A 17,498-nucleotide genomic window follows, 5' to 3' on the forward strand; every position below is an offset into this window, starting at 1 on the left:
GCTTCTCTCAAATCTATGATTTCTGGATGCTTCTGTTTTGAGGTTTTCTAAATAATGCTTTTCGACGGGGACAGATCTTACAATAAAAAAATCCTCTGATGTTAGACAAGTATCTTAATTTCTCTAGCAATTGATCTAGAATTTGTTTAGGCAGTATGGAAGTTTCATGGAAACAGGAATTCATTCAACGAATACTTATTTAGCATCAATGAATAAGTACTGTTCTAGGAGATGGAAATAGAAGTAAAATATACAAAGAAAACCAAATGATGCCCTTACAGTTTGATATACAATTTATTTATTTAGTTTTAAATATGGACAGTCTATTATGCAACATTACAGATGTCTTTCAAAACTATAATAAAATATAGTCCATGATCCAGCCCAGGAGACCATAAACAAAATCATTCTTACAGTAAGTGTAGCATATCACAGTCCTTTTCTTGGACATCAAAGGGAATAGTAAGTCAAAGGGTTCTTTACCTCCATTGGGGTTTTAACTTTCTTGAATTATAGCTGTTCGGAGTCAGAAGTCCAACTTCGATCACCCTAGAGATGTACACAACCTCATGGCGGGGAGGAAGGAGCTGCTGTGCCCCTGGCCGCCCACCCCGCCGCCCTGCAGTTCTTCCACACTGGAGCTCATTCTACCTTTCAGCCCGTATTTGTCAAGCTTGGGCATGGGGAGAAGGCAGGTATGTCACAGGGATGTTTTGATTAATTTACAAAGATTGGGTTTCAAAGCTCTAAAAATCCATTTGGTGGTGGTAGTGGCAGTGAAGAGTACACTATATTCTGCCAAGGAGGTCTTCTCATCTCTCGCATCCTGGTGCTGTGCCCTTTTCTGATAGCCTTTAAGATCTACTGTAGTTTTCTGTGGAAAGTGGAGGTGGGAAACTCTAACAGCTCCTGGTATGAAGCCATCTGCAGAATAAACTGGACTGGCTACTATGGCTTTATAACCTGCTTCCTTTCTTCAGTCTAGACAAAGCTATTTCTTATTTATTTCCCTATACCCTGCTAATTCTAATACAAGATTTAAAAGGACTATGAGAGGAAACCTCTTGCTTTTGAGCTGAATGATGAAAAATAAGAAAAAAAGTCCAGTCTCCAATGAATTATACTCAATTTCCTTAGTTGAAAACAATGTCAATGTGACTTTTAGACAAGTGTTAGATGATGCTGATTAATTGATGGAAAAAGTTCTGAGGTGAAACTGTACATATTTAATCATCTAAAATATAGCCCAAAAGCCAAGATGTATTAGTGTAATCGAGATTCTTCAACCCCTTGGTTTCATGCTGAAAACTACAAATGTTTTCAACATCAGGCTACTGATGACAGCCAGTTAAACATGAAATTAAAACCTCAGGAAGTTCTGCCAAGTTTGTGGCAGTTTCAAGAGTCTACCTATTAAGGAAGGAGAAACCATAGGGTGAAGAGGGAGAGCATTGGATTTCATTTAACTCTAGGGACCACAGGTTTGATCTTAGTAGGTAAGACTAATGAATGAACAGCCATGTAGTTTTTGGTCATTGTGCTTACCAAGCACCAAAAAATGGAGCTGTTTTTACTATTCAGTATCATCTTTAATAAGCTAGACAAATCCTGCTGCATTCTTGTTTGTTTCTAATTTACCAGTACATTATTATGTAGATTACCAAGTGTGAGGAGCAAGTCATTATGTAGTACCAAGTTTACATCATCATAGGACTACAACATGCACATTCTACTTAACGTAGTTCAAGCAACAGGAATATAGGAGAACAGTTATGGATGGAGACTTGTTTTGGACAATTTCATGTTCACACTAATTATGGGTTTAGAAATCTTATTGGGCAGGTACATACAGAGTTCTTCAATTGGTATTGAAACATTACACGCATGCACAAGTGATATGGGTGAGAAAGAAGCAGAAGAGGCAGCTGGATGGAGGACAAAGGGGAAACCAGAGAAGGGATGATGCCATGTTTCAGGGAGCGGCAGTTCTCAGCTTTCCACAGTAAGTCTCTGCTCTGTGAGAGAGGCCTGTTGGGCAACACTTTTGTTTTCATGACTGCGAAGTTTGGACACAACATCTAGAAAGGCCAAATCCCGTACTTCCTTATGTAAAGATTCTGGAAGACAAAAACCAAGATAACAGATACATATATCCAAAATGTTTATTTGGATGGTACCACAAAACTAGGAATAATTCTGGTAAAAGACACGGCAATAGCCTATAAAGGTCTTCTTTAGAGATGTGTTATATTAAAAAAGAAACCAGAGAACCTTTACTTGCCATATTACCATAAAGGTAAATCAGATGTCAAATTTTACAGTGTAACGTTGATAAGTAATCAGTTAGAAATTTAAACATAGTTCACTGTATGGTCTCAAGGTTTAGTTATATAGCTCAAATATGAAGGTTAATGAGAGAAAAATCTTAGATCTATTGCAAATCAATTTTATGGCAAATGAAAAGGTTATGCTTCACATCCTTTCAACAAATTTTGTGACACTAGGTTCCCTTTTAGATTTCCTATCTTTCTCTTTCTGGCTTTACTTGCTCTATTTAACCTCAATTACAGGAAAATACAGATCTCTTAAGACTCTTAGAACTACTACATGGGAAGACTGAGATCCAGTTAAGTTTAAAGCAATCAGCATTCCTCAAACTAACGTGTTTATTTTCATGGGATTGAGGTATAAAACTAAACCAATGCTTTTGGCTGAAATAAGAATACATGCTAAATTCACACCGAATCTTGAGGGGCTCTGAATATACTAAACAATTTTGACAAAGAATAACAAAGTTCAAAGTCTCATACTTCCTGACTTCAAAACTTACTAAAAAAGCTACAAAAATCAAAACAGTGTAGTGTGGCTATAAAGACAGATATACAGACCAAGGGAATAGAACAGAGAACCCAGAATAAAATCTCATACATGTGTCAAATGATTTTTGACAAGGATGTCAATACCATCATTCAATGGGAAAAGGACAGTCATTTCAACAAATGGTGTTAGAAATACTGAATATCCACAAGTAAAGGAATGGAGTTAAACCCTTACATCATACACAAAAACTAAATGTAAGCTAAAGCAGTAAGACTCCTAAAATAAAACATATGGAAACTTCATGACATTGAATTTTGCAATGATTTCCTGAATGTGCACCAAAAGTATAGGCAACAAAAGGAAAAATAAATTGGACTTTATCAAAATTTTAAACTTCTGTGTTATCAAAGGACACTATCAACAGTGTCAATCCATGGAATAAGAGAGAAAACATTTGCAAATTATATATCTAGTAAGAGATTAACAACCAACACATATGAATAACTTCTCCAGCAGAACAACAATGGTATTTAAAGCCATTATTTCCTTAGCTTGAACAGACCGGTAACAGTTGGGGAAATTGAAGCAGTAATCAAGAAACTCCCAGCACACAAAAGCCCAGGGCCAGACGGTTTCCCAGGAGAATTTTACAAAACATTTAAGGAAGAGCTAACCCCTGTCCTTCTCAGACTATTCCAAAAAATCCAAGAGGAGGGAAGACTCCCAGACTCCTTCTATGAGGCCAGCATCACCCTGATCCCAAAACCAGATAAAGACCCTACAAAGAAAGAAAACTGCAGGCCAATTTCGTTGATGAACATAGATGCTAAAATCCTCCACAAAATATTGGCAAACCGCATCCAGCAATACATTCAAAAGATTATCCATCACGATCAAGTGGGATTCATCCCAGGGATGCAGGGATGGTTCAATATACGCAAATCAGTAAACGTGATACACCACATAAATCAAAGAAAAGACAAAAACCACATGATCATCTCGATAGATGCAGAAAAAGCATTTGACAAGGTACAGCACCCATTTATGATCAAAACACTCAGCAAAATGGGAATAAATGGGGCATTCCTCAACGTAATAAAGGCCATATATGAAAAACCGACAGCCAATATCATACTCAAGAGGCAAAAACTGAAAGCTTTCCCACTAAGATCGGGAACACGACAAGGATGTCCGCTCTCACCGCTTCTTTTCAACATCGTATTGGAAGTCCTAGCCACAGCGGTCAGACAAGAGAAAGAGATAAAAGGCATCCAAATAGGAAAGGAGGAAGTAAAACTATCATTGTTTGCAGATGACATGATAGTGTACATAGAGAACCCTGTAGACTCTACCAAAAAACTCCTCAACCTAATAAGTGAATTTGGCAAAACAGCAGGATACAAAGTCAACATTCAGAAATCAAAGGCGTTATTGTACACCAGCAATGCAATAGAAGAAGAAGAAATCAGGAAAAATATACCATTCGATATAGCACGAAAAAAGATAAAGTACCTAGGGATAAATTTAACCAAAGACACAAAAGACCTGTATGCAGAAAACTATACAACATTGAAAAAAGAAATTAAGGAAGACACAAATAAATGGAAGCATATACCGTGCTCATGGATTGGAAGAATTAATATCCTCAAAATGTCCATACTACCAAAAGCAATTTATAGATTCAACGCAATCCCTATTAAGATACCAATGACGTATTTCACAGAAATAGAACAGACATTTCAAAAATTTATATGGAACCATAAACGACCTCGAATAGCCGCAGCAATTTTGAGAAAGAAACACAAAGTAGGAGGGATCACAATACCGGACATCAAACTCTACTACAAAGCCACTATACTCAAAACAATCTGGTACTGGCACAAGAACAGACCCATAGACCAGTGGAACAGAATAGAAAGCCCAGAAATAAGCCCAGGTCTCTATGGGCATCTAATATTCGACAAAGGGGGCAGAAGCATAAAATGGAGCAATAACAACCTCTTCAACAAATGGTGTTGGGAGAGCTGGATGGCTACATGCAAAAAATTGAAATTGGGTCATCAGCTGACACCATACACAAAAATAAACTCAAGATGGATAAAAGACTTAAATATAAGTCACGACACCATCAAAGTCCTCGAGGAGAACATTGGCAGGAAACTCTCAGATATCCCACGCAGCAATTTTTTCACTGGTATGTCTCCTAAAGCGAGGGACATAACGGAAAGAATAAACAAGTGGGACCTCATCAAAATAAGAAGCTTCTGCACGGCTAAAGAAAACATCAGCAAAATGAAAAGGGAGCCAACCATTTGGGAAAATATATTTGCTAATGATACATCAGATAGAGGTTTGATCTCCAAGATATACAAAGAACTCACTCGACTTTACTCCAAGAAGACAAACGATCCAATCAAAAAATGGGCAAAGGACCTGGGCAGATGCTTTTCCAAGGAGGAGATACAGAGGGCCCAGAGGCATTTCAAAGGATGCTCAGCATCACTAGCCATCAGAGAAATGCAGATCAAAACCACCATGAGGTACCACCTCACACCGGTCAGAATGGCCATCATAAACAGATCCACAAACAACAGGTGCTGGCGAGGCTGTGGAGAAAAGGGAACCCTAGTCCACTGTTGGTGGGAATGCGGACTGGTGCAGCCACTATGGAAAGCAGTGTGGAATTTCCTCAGAAAGCTGAAAATGGAACTGCCTTTTGATCCAGCAATTCCCCTGCTGGGACTATACCCTGAGAACACCAAAACGCCAATACAAAAGAACCTATGCACCCCAATGTTCATAGCAGCACAATTTACAATAGCCAAGTCTTGGAAGCAACCTAAATGCCCATCAGTAGATGACTGGATCAACAAATTATGGTACATATACACAATGGAATACTACGCAGCAGAAAGAAAAAAAGAAGTACTCAACTTTGCGACAGCATGGATGGAACTGGAGAGCATCATGCTAAGCGAAATAAGCCAGGGGGCGAAAGACAAATACCATATGATCTCACCTATAAGCGGAACCTAACCAACAATGCAAAGAAGCAAGGAAAATATGACCAGCAACACTGAAAGGAAAAGAAATCAACAGAGACAAGAGGGAAGGGGGGGGGGGCAGGGAAAGGGAAGGGAAGGGGAAAGTCAAGGAACATATGGCAAGGACTCATGGACAAAACCAAAGGGGAAGAGCTGAGGGAGGGAAGGTGGGAGGGGGCAAGGGAAAGAGGTGGGGGGAAGGCAGAGACAAATGTATTTAAAAAGTAAATAAATTAATTAAAAAAAAAACTAAAAAAAAAAAATAAAGCCATTATTTCCTTATTAATTTTCTTTCTGAACTATCTATTCATGGAAGTAAGTGGAGTATTAAAGTCCCCATTATGTATTACTGTTAATTTCTGCCTTTATATCCATTAACATTTGCTTTATATACCTGGATGGTTTTATGTTGGGTATGTATATATTTAGTTATGTCCCCTTCTTGGATTGACCCCTTTGAACTTATGTAATATTCTTCTTTGTCTCTTCCATTCTTTGTTTTGAAGTCTATTTTTGTGTTATAGGAGTACTGCTACCACCATTTTCTTTTTCTTTTTATTTTCATATATCTTTTTTCCATCCCTTCACTTGTAGTGTGTCTTTGATCTAAAGTGACTCTCGTGTAAGCAGCATATGAATGAGATGTGCTTTTAATATTTATTCTGCCACCCTATGTCTTTGATTGGAACATTTTAGTCCATTTACATTTAGAATAATTATTAACAGGTATGTGCTTATTGCCATTTTGTTCATTGTTTTTGTCGTTCTCTACTGTTCCTTTCTTCTTGATCTCTTTCCTTTAGATTTGTTGGTTTTGTTTAGTGTTTAATTAGATTCCTTTCTTTTCCTTGTGTGTGTATTTTTGTATGTTTTTGGTTTCTGGTTACCAGGAGGTTAATGTATGTCCATCTCCTACAGCAGTCTATTTTAAGCTGGTAGGCACTTAAGTTCAATTGAATTCTAAAAGCACTACATTTTTACTGCCTCCTCCATTCTGTTTTTGACATTGTGTTTTCTATCTTTGTGTTACCCCTGATTAATTATTGCAGTTATAGTTTATTTTACTACTATTGTCTTTAAATATTCATATTAAGCTTTTTAAGTGGTTAATTCACTGTGATTATAGTACTGGGTTGACCCACAAGTCTGTTTGTTTCTGTAAGATGGCTCTAGTAGTGCTTAGTTGTCTTTTACTTCATTTGAAATAATTTTGTTAGACTGTATTGTGACAGCTGTCCTATCAGCGTGCAGTAAAAAAAAAATCTTACCAAAATTGGTTAGTTTTTGTGTAGCCATTTTAATACTGAAGATGGATGAAAATAAAAATTTTTGGCATATCATGACTTATTATTTTAAGAAAGGTAAAAATGCAACTGAAATGAAAAAAAAAGATTTGTGCAATGTATGGAGAAGGTGTTGTGACTGACTGAATGTGTCAAAAGTGGTTTGTGAAGATTTGTACTGGAGATTTCTCTCTGGACGATGCTCCACGGTCGGGGAGACCAATTGAAGTTGATAGTGATCAAATTGAGACACTGAGAACAATCAACACTATACCAGTAGGAGAAAGCCAGCATCCTCCAAATATCCAAATCAATATAGTTATTGGTGAAAACAAAAAATGTGTCTTTTATTTTATGGAAAAAAACCATTCAGACATTTTGGCCAACCCAATACATTTGCCTTTATTGATGAGATTTCCTTTTTTCCTGTATTTTCTTATTTCTGGTTATAGCCTTTTCTGCATAAAGACCCTTTAAGATTCCTTGTAAATCTGGTTTAGACTTGTGAACTACTTTGGTTTTGCTTGTCTGGGAAACTCTCTCTCCTGAATGATGACCCTGCTGGATATAATATTCTTGGCTGTATATTCTTTTGCACTTTAAAAGTCTTTTGCCACTTCTTCTGGCCTATAAAGTTGCTTCAGAGAAATCAGCTTACAGCCTTATGTATTTTCCCTTTTATGTGACTTGTTTAATTGTTGCTTCCTTACTTCCTTTAAGATTGTCTCTTTAGCCTTAACTTTTGCCATTTGAATTACAATGTCTTAGTGTCGATCTCTTCAGGTTTGTCTTGTTTGAACTCCATGTGCTTCCTGGACCTGGATGTCTGTTTCCTTCCCCAGATTAGGAAAGCTTTCAGACATTATTTCTTCAAATACTTTCTGCCTCTTTCTCTCTCCCTTCTGCTGGAATCTCTTCAATGTGAATGTTAGGATGCTTGATGTCATCCTAGCGTTATCTTATACTATCTTTATTTTTAAAAAAATTCTTTTTTCACTTTGCTGTTCTGATTGGGTAATTTCCAGTATTGTCTTAGTTTGCTAACCTATCCTTCTGTATTAACTAAGCTTCTGTCTCAGTCTTGAAAGAGTGGTCTCTGTGTAGACTGTGAACCATTTGGCAGGTTGGTTATAATCGGGGTGGGCATGCGAGGTGCAGGTGGGGTAGCCTGGTGGTGTGCGTGCTTCCCTGCTGTTCTAATCGGATGGGGCCCCCTGATGTAGATGGGGCGACTGGTGGGTGCACTTTTGGTGTGCCCTGTTGCTTAAATGTCTGTAATGAGAGCAGGATCTGGGCAGGCTGCTTTGCATGCATCTTAACACCCCACCAGCTCCGCCTCCCTCTCCAGGTGAGGCGGGTGTCTATGCACACTGCCACATTTTGCTAGTTCTGTTCCTTCTCCAGGCAGTGCAACTCCTCATGTGCTCAGCCCCACCTGGGTGTCCTGGTGCTGTAATTGTCCCCAGGCAGAGCAGGGTCTGGGCAGGGTCACTCTGCATCTCAATATCCTACTAGCTCTGCCCTTTCTCCAGGTGGGGCAACCTTGTGCCTGTGCACAGCAGCACCCCACTCGCTCCACAGAGGGCAGCCTTGCAGGTGGGTACTACTAAGTTTTGCTAGCTCTGTATTTTCTTTGGGTCTGGTAGTCCTACATGTAGGCATGAAAGCATTTTGCTAGTGGGAGGGTCAGTCCCACATGAGCACACAGTTGCCCCACTACACATCTTCTCTGGAAGGAATAGCCTGCAGGTGGATACTGCAGCATTTTGTTAGCTCTGCACTCTCTCCAGGTGGAGAAGCCCATGTGTGTGTAACCCAGTAGGTGCACAAAGCAGCACCATGCTGTATCTGCTGGCTCAGTATCTGGGTGGAGGGGCCTCTTGCATGCACGCTATGGTGCCCTTCTGTTTCTGCTGGAGTTAGCACTAGGGGGTGTGGCTGGGGACACAGCAGGTCAGCCAGAGTACCTGGATGGAGCTCGCACCTGCTATCCAGATTCAGGATAAATGTAAACAATGGCATTCACCAGTTCCTCCAGTCCAGGGTTGTTCCCTCAGCTCCCGGAGAGCTCTCACAGTTACCCAACCTTTTCTATGTGGCCCTTCTTTTGCTTGTTGTGCAGAGGCTGCTGAACTGGCCCATAGGTGTACATCTGGTGAGTTCTTTGGGGAGGGTGAGATCAGCCAGCATCCCCTACCTTGGACCAGCCTGTGGTCTTATGTCTTGATTCCCTCTACCAATTTATTTTGATTGGTGTGTTTAGACCAGGGGTCTCCAACCCTGGGGCCATGGACTGTTACGAACCTGTGGTCTGTTAGGAACCAGGCTGCAGATAAGGAACCAGGCAGCAGAGCAGGAGGTGAGTGGTGGACAAGAGTGAAGCTTCGCCTGCATTACTACCTGAACTCCATCTCCTGTCTCCCTCTCACCCTGTCCATGGAAAAAGTATCTTCCATGAAACCAGTCCCTGGTGCCAAAAAGGTTGGGGACTGCTGATATAGACCATTTATGATCAATGTAATGACTGGTATGTTATAGGGGATTAAGTCTGCAATTTAAATTTTTTTTGTTTCTTCTTTTTTCTTTTCCCTAACTTCCTGCAGATTGTTTGAGCATTATTTTATTCCTGTTACTCTCCCTCATTTACAGTATAATTGTCTCAGATATTTCCTATGTATACATGTAACATCACTTGACTATTTTTTTTCTATCAAAACGATTCAGAAAACTCTCAAGAAGAAAAGTCTATTGTGTTTATCTACATCTTTGCTGTATCTGTTATTCTTCCTGATGTTTCAAGAATTCTTTTTTAAGCATTTCCTTTTGGTTTAGAGAACTTCTTTTAGCTATTCTTTTAGGCTACTCTGTTAGTGACAAATTCTCTTTGTTTTCCTCTATTTGAGAATATCTCCATTTTTCAATTTCTAAAAAGTATTTTCTCTGGGTATAGAATTCTGGGTTAATAGTTCTTTACTGTCAACACTTGAAAAATGTTGTACCACTTTTTCTGGCTTTCATGGCTTCTTATAAGCAATTCATTCTACCTTTTGTTTTTTTACCTGTAGGCAAGGTGTCATTTCCATCTCTTACTAGATTTTTTGACTTTAGTTTTCAGAAGTTTGACTTTAATGTGTCTTGGCATGAATTTCTTTTGGTTTATCTTGTTTAAGATTTCCTCAACTTCTTGAATCTGTAGATTATGTCTTTTGCTAAATATTCAAAGCTTTAACCATATTTTTTCAGGTTCTTTTTCAGCCCCACCTTTTCCCCCTCTTCTTCCAGGTCTATAATGACACAAATGTGGGATCTTTAGTTATATCCCAGGGGTCCCTGAGGCTTTGTTTTGGGTTGTTTTTTTTTCTCCCAGTTAATAACTTTTCTGTCATTCAGACAGGGTAATTGCTATTGTTCTGTCTTCTGTCCCCTCTACTCTGCTGCTGAGTCTATCCATTGAGTTTTTATTTCAGGTACTGTACTTTTGAGTTGTAAAATTTCCAATTGCTTCTTTATCTGTTTCCTTGCTGGATTCTATTTAGTCATCTGTCATCAAGCATTTTCATAATCGTTAACATTTTTTTTAATGCAAAAATATATAAAATTCACCATTTTAACCATTTTTAAATGTACAGTTCAGGGATATTAAATACACCCACACTGCTGTGCAAATATCATCTACCATCTATCTTCAGACCTTTTTCTTCTTCCCAACTAGAACTTCATTCTCTGTACCAGTTACTCCCCAAACAAGCATCTCTCCAGCTTTTGGCAACCACCATTTTATTTTCTGTCTTCAAATTTGGCTAAGTACCTCATGTAAGTAGAATCATAGAATATTAGTCCTTTTGTATCTGGCTCAGTTCACTTACCAGAGTATCTTCAAGGCTAATCCATATTGTATTATGTATCAGAATATCAGTCTTTCCTAAGGCTGAATATTCCATTGTATGTATATATCATATTTTGTTTATTCAGTCATCCATCAATAGACCTTTCCCACCCCCACCTTCTGGCTACTGTGAATAGTGGCTACTGTGAATACATGGTTATGGTTGTGCAAATGTCTATTCAAGTCCCTGCTTTCAGTGATTTTGGAGATATATATATATATATGGAATTGATGGATCACATGGTAATTATATGTCTAATTTTCTGAGGAACCACCATACTGTTTTCCACAGTGGCTATGCCATTTTATATTTCCACCAGCAATGTACATGGCTTCCAATATCTCTATATTCTCAGTAACATTTGTTTTTTTCTTTCTGCCTTTGGTTTTGAATAATAGCCATCCTAATGGGTATGAGGTGGTATCTTATTGTGGTTTTTCACTTGTATTTCACTAATGATTAGTGATGCTGGAGATCTTTTGATATGCCCACTGGCCATTTTTAATGTATCTTCTTTGGAGAAATGTCTCTGCAAGTTCATTGCCCATTTTTAAATCACATTGTGTGTTTTTTTGTTCCATTGGAGGATGGGATGTCCAATTTGACCTTATAGACATTTATAATACATATCATCCAGTCACTGAAGATTACACATTCTTCTCAAGTGCACATGGAACACTTTCTAGGATATATCACATAGTAGGCCACAAAACAAGCCTCAGTAAAAAGGGAAGATTGTAATTATACCAAGCATTTTCTGATTTCAATAGCATGAAACTAGACTACAGAAAGCTGTAAAAACACAAAATATGAAGATGAAACAACATGTTTTGAAACAGCCAATGGATCAAAGAGGGAAATCAAACAGGAAATGAAAAACGACCTTGAGACAAATGAAAATGAAAACACAAACTTATAAAATTTATGGGATACAGCAAAAGTAGTTATGAGAAGAAAGTTTATAGCTATACAGGCCTACCTCAAGAAGCAGGAAAAATCTGAAATAAACAGTCTAAATTTATCCCTAAACCAACCAGAAAAAGAAGAACAAACAAAACCTAAAGTAGAAGAAAGGAAATAATAAAGATTGGAGCCAAAATAAATGAAATAGGAAATAGAAAAATAATAAAAAAGATAATTGAAACTAAGAGCTGGTTCTTATAAATAAATAAAACCAGTAATAAAAGAGACTATAACTGATACACATAAATACAAAGGACCATTAAAGAATACTATGAACAAGTATAACATATGCCAACAAATCGGATAATCTAGAATATGTAAATTTCTACAAATATGCTATCTTCCAATATATACAGACCAATTACTAGCAATGAAATTGAAGCAGTAATCAAAAAACTCCCTACAAACAAAAGCCTAGGACCAGAGACGACCTTTGTACCTTTTCTTCTCAAATATTCTAAAAATCAGAAATGGAAGGAACACTTTCAAACTTATCCTATGAGGCCAGCATTACCATGATACCAAAAACCAGGCAAAGACACTACAAAAAAATTACAAGCCAGTAGTATCTCTGCTGAACATAGATGCCAACATTCTCAACAAAATACTGGCAAACAGAATTTAACAGTACATTTAAAAGATTATGTACCATCATCAAGTGGGATTTATACCAGATATGCAAGTTCGGTTCAACATCCACAAAACAATTAATTTGATTAATCACATCAACAAAATCAAGAATAAAAAATCCTGATTCTCGCTCATCAGAAGCAGAAAAAGCATTTGACAAAATTCCACATCTACTCATGATAAAAACTCTCGGTGAAGTGGGTATAAGCAGTGAAATACAAATACCTTATCTCACCTATAAGTAGGACCTAATGAACAAAACAAAACAAACGAGCAAAACAGAACCACAGACATGGAAATAAGGAAAAAACTGACAGTGACCAGAAGGGAAGGGGGAGAGGGATAATGAGGGAAAGATGGGGAAGGGTTTAAAAAAGAAAAAAAAAGAAAAGAAAACTTACCTCAACTTGAAAAAGGCTACAGATGACAAAACTGCAGCTAACATCATACTCAACGGTGAAAAGATGAAAGTTTTTCCTCTCAGATCAGGAACAAGACAAGGATGACCACTCTCACCACTATTATTCAATATAGTATTGGAAGTCCTAGCCACAGCAATCAGACAAGAAAGAGAAATAAAAGGCACCCAGATTGGAAAGGAAGAAGTAAATTTGTCACTATTTGCAGAGGACAGGACACTATGTACAGAAAACCCTAGAGGATCCAGTAAAGAAGCAGAATACAAAATTAATATACAGAAACCCACTGTGTTCCTATATACTAATAAACAATCAGAAGGAGAAATAAAAGCAATTCTATTTACAATTACATCAAAAGAATAAAATTCCTAGGAATAAATTTAACCAAAGAAAGACCTGTACTCTCAAAACTAGAGACACTGAAGAAAAAACTGAAGAGGACATAAATAAATGGAAGGATATATTCTGCTAATGGACTAGAAGGATTAATATCATGAAAATGAACATACAACCCAAAGCAATCTGCAGATTCAATCCAATTCCTATGAAAATACCAATAACATTCTTTTTAGAACTAGAAAAAATAATTCTAAAATTTATATGGAAACAAAAGAGCACAATAGTCAAAGCATTCTTGAGAAAGAAGAATAAAGTTGGAGATATCTTGGTACCTGTTTTCAAGCTATACTACAAAGCTATAGTAATAAAAACAGTATGGTACTGGCACAAAAACAGACAAAGAGATCAACAGAATAGAATAGAGAGCCCAGAAATAAATCCTCCCTTATAATGTTAATTAAGGAAGTAAGAATATACAATAGCGTAACGATAGACCAGTCACCAAGCGGTGCTGGGGAAACTGGATAGGTATATGCAGAAAAATGAAAAGACCACTCTCTTACAACATACACAAAAATAAACTCAAAATGGAAATATGAGATCTAAAAATCATAACACCACTGGGGAAAAAAAAACATAGCTAGTAAACCATTTGAAATCAGTGTGAGAAGTATCTTATCAGATATTTCCCCTCAAGCAAAGGAAACAAAAGCAAAAATAAACATGAGACTTCATCAAGCTAAAAAGCTTCTGCATAGTGAAGGAAACGATCAACATAGTGAAAAGACAACCTACTGAATGGGAGAATAAATTCATTAAAAGATATATCCAAGGGGTTGATATCTAAAATATTTGAGACTCATACTACCCAAACAAAAAAAAAATAAACAAAAAAAACCAAAAGCAAACACCAAACAATGTAATTAAAAATGGGCAGAGGACATGAAAAGACATGTTTTTCAAAGAAGACATAATACAGATGGCCAAACAGACAAATGAAAAGATGCTCAGCATCACTAATCATCAGGAAAATGCAAATTAAAACCACAATGAGATATCACTCATACCAGCAAAAATGGCTATTATAAAAAGTCAACATGTGTAAGCAAGGATGTAGAGAAAAGGAAACCCTATGTACTATTGGTGAAATTGCAAACTAGTGCAGCCACTATGGAAAGAGTATGAAGATTCCTCAAAAAACTAAAAAAAGATCTACCATACAATCCAGCAATTCTACTTCTGGGTATTTAGCTTAAGAAAATAAAAACACTAATTCAAAATTGTAAATGCACCCCTATTGAGGATTCTGGTCAAGATGGCATGTAGGTAAACATGGTACTCAAAACCTACCACAAACATATCAAAAATACAATTAAACTACAGAACCACCATCTTGAAGAACCACCTGAAATCTACCTGAATAGAAGTCCTACAACTAAGGATATAAAAAAGCCACCACATCTACACTAAGCAAGCAGGCAGACCCTATATCTGAATCTCAATCAAGCTGGCTATCCCTGTTTGCCACCTCCTGGTGATTCCCTGAAACCCTGCCCCACCAGCTTTGGGCCACCACTCTGATTTGAGTGGCTTTTCCATACAAATGGCCTGTCTTGGCTCATGCTTCAGGCTTTACTAAAATCTCTTAAAACAAGCAACATCTGGCCTTGGCATGCCCTGTACCACTTGCTAAGTGGTCCCAGGCCCAGCACCAGTAGCAGCCAGACTTGGTCTTTTTTTTTTTGACTTTTTGTTTATGTTTTTTTTTTTTGGTTGGGTAGTATGAGTCTCAAATATTTTAGATATCAACCCCTTGGATATATCTTTTAATGAATTTATTCTCCCATTCAGTAGGTTGTCTTTTCACTATGTTGATCGTCTCCTTAACTATGCAGAAGCTTTTTAGCTTGATGAAGTCTCATGTTTATTTTTGCCTCTTCTTCACTTTCAAGCCCAGCACAAGTAGCAGCCACTTGCACATGGCTTTATAGCTTATGATGGGTGGTCCCAGAGCAGGTGCATCCAGTAGGCTGCCTCAGTGGGAAACAGAGCCCTGCTGATACAAGTCCTGCTCAGTGGGGTGGGCCCTACACAGCTAATTCTTCACGGTAGTTACAGCCAGTCCTTGTAGCTGATTGACCTGGGAGTAAATTCCCTTCCACTGATAGGCCAACAGCAATCAAAGCTTAACTACAGTTAAGAGTGTGTGCACAGTCTACACAGGTCGGGGGCAGGGGGCACACCTGGAGTGCCCAGCTCAGGTTAACAAAGAGACTGTGCCACTGGACACTACAGGATACTTATTACATTAAGCCACTCTACCAAGCCTGAGAGATGAAGCAGCTCTACCTAATACATAGAAACAAACACAAGGAGGCTGCCAAAATGAGAAGACAAATAATCATGGCCCAAATGAAAGAAGAGAATAAAACTCCAGAAAAAGAATTAAATAAAATACAGACAAGAAGGATACTAGAGCAGAGTTCAAGACATTGGTTATAAGGATGCTCAACAAACTAAGGGGAACAGTAAATGAACACAGAACTTCAAAAGCACAAAGAAAAGGACATGGAAATCATGAAAAAGAACCAGTCAGAAGTGAAGGATACACTAACTGAAATGAATAATTTACAGGGAATCAACAGTTAAGTAGATGAAACAGAATCAAAACAGTGATTCAAAATATAAGGAAGCAAAAAACAATCAGAACAGCAAAAAGGAAAATAATAATAATTAAAAAAAGAGGATAGTGTAAGGAGTCTCTGGGACAACTTCAAGCACACCAACAGTTGCATCATGGATGGGGCTGGGCTGGAAGGCAAAGAGATAAAGCAAGAAATTGAAAATTTATTTGAAAAAATAATGACAGGAAACTTCCCTGACTTGAAGGAAATAGACATACAAATCCAGGAAGCACAGAGAGACCCAAACAAGATGAACCCAAAGAGACCCACATGAAACCACATCATAATTAAAATGCCAAAGTTTGAAAATAAGGAATCTTAAAAGCAGCAAGGAAAAAGCAGTTGGTTACCTACAAAGGAGCTCCCATAAGATGATCAGCTTATTTCTCAACAGAAACTTTGTAGACTAGAAGGGACTGGCAAGAAATACTCAAAGTGTTGAAAAGCAAGGACCTATAACCAAGATTACTCTACCAAACATGGCTATCATTTGGAATCGAAGGACAAATAATGAGCTTCCCAGACAAGAAAAAGCTAAAAGAGTTCATCACCACCAAACCTGTATTATACAGAATGTTCAAGAGTTGAAGAAGAGGAGAAGGAGGGGGAGGGGGAGAAATATGAACAATAAAATGGCAATAAATACATATCTATCAACAACTGAATCTAAAATACAAAATAAACAAACAAGCAGAACAGACACAGACTCATAGATACAGAGAACATTCTGATGGTTGCCAGATGGAAGAGAGCTTGGGAAACTGGGTGAAAAAGCTTAAGAGATTAAGAAGTGCTAATTGGTAGTAACTGAATAGTCATGGGGATGTTAAGTAGAGCATAGGGAATATAGTCAATAATATGCTAATAACTATACATGGCATCAGATGTGTATCAGATTCACCAGGATGATCACTTAGTACGATACATAATGCCTAATCACTGGGGTGTACACCTAAAACTAATATTGCATGTCAAGTGTAATGGAAAATTAAAAAAATAATTTAAAAAATGCACCCCTATGTCCACTGTAGCATTATTTACAATAACCAAAATATGGACGCAACCTAGGTGTCCAGCCATAGATGAATGGATAAAAAAAGATATGGTATTTATAGACAATGAAAGATTATATGGTAGTAAAAAAAGAATGAAATCTTGCCATTTCTGACAACATGGATGGACCTAAATGGTATTATGAAAGGTAAATACTGTATGGCTTCCTTTACATGTGGAATCTAAAAAAACAAAAGAGAAGAAAAGAAAAGAAAAGAAAGGAAAGGAAAGCGAAGGAAAGGAAGAAGGAAGGAAGGGAGGGAGGGAGAGAGGGAAAAGAAAAAAATAGACACAGATGGAAAGTAAGCAAGAAAGACAGACAGACACAGATGGTTAACCAGAAGGGAGGGTGTATGAAAAAGGTGAAGGGAATATA

At 37.7% G+C, this 17,498-nt stretch overlaps 1 protein-coding gene across 5 annotated transcripts in view; it reads right to left on the reverse strand.

Annotated features, from left to right (window-relative positions):
• Positions 1-276: 276 nt before the first annotated feature.
• RAP1GDS1 (Rap1 GTPase-GDP dissociation stimulator 1) overlaps positions 277-17,498 on the reverse strand; it is a 142,492-nt gene continuing 125,270 nt past the window's right edge. For all 5 annotated transcript variants that reach the window (XM_054591710.1, XM_054591711.1, XM_054591709.1 and 2 more), the window contains one exon: positions 277-2,117. In XM_054591710.1, coding sequence (XP_054447685.1) covers positions 1,990-2,117 — 128 coding nt within the window. In that variant the 3' untranslated portion in view covers positions 277-1,989. The remainder of the gene's footprint in view (positions 2,118-17,498) is intronic.

This window comes from Pteronotus mesoamericanus, unplaced genomic scaffold (genome assembly GCF_021234165.1).
Source record: "Pteronotus mesoamericanus isolate MK-2021 breed Mesoamerican mustached bat unplaced genomic scaffold, CSHL_Meso_final scaffold_232, whole genome shotgun sequence".
NCBI lineage: Eukaryota > Metazoa > Chordata > Mammalia > Chiroptera > Mormoopidae > Pteronotus > Pteronotus mesoamericanus.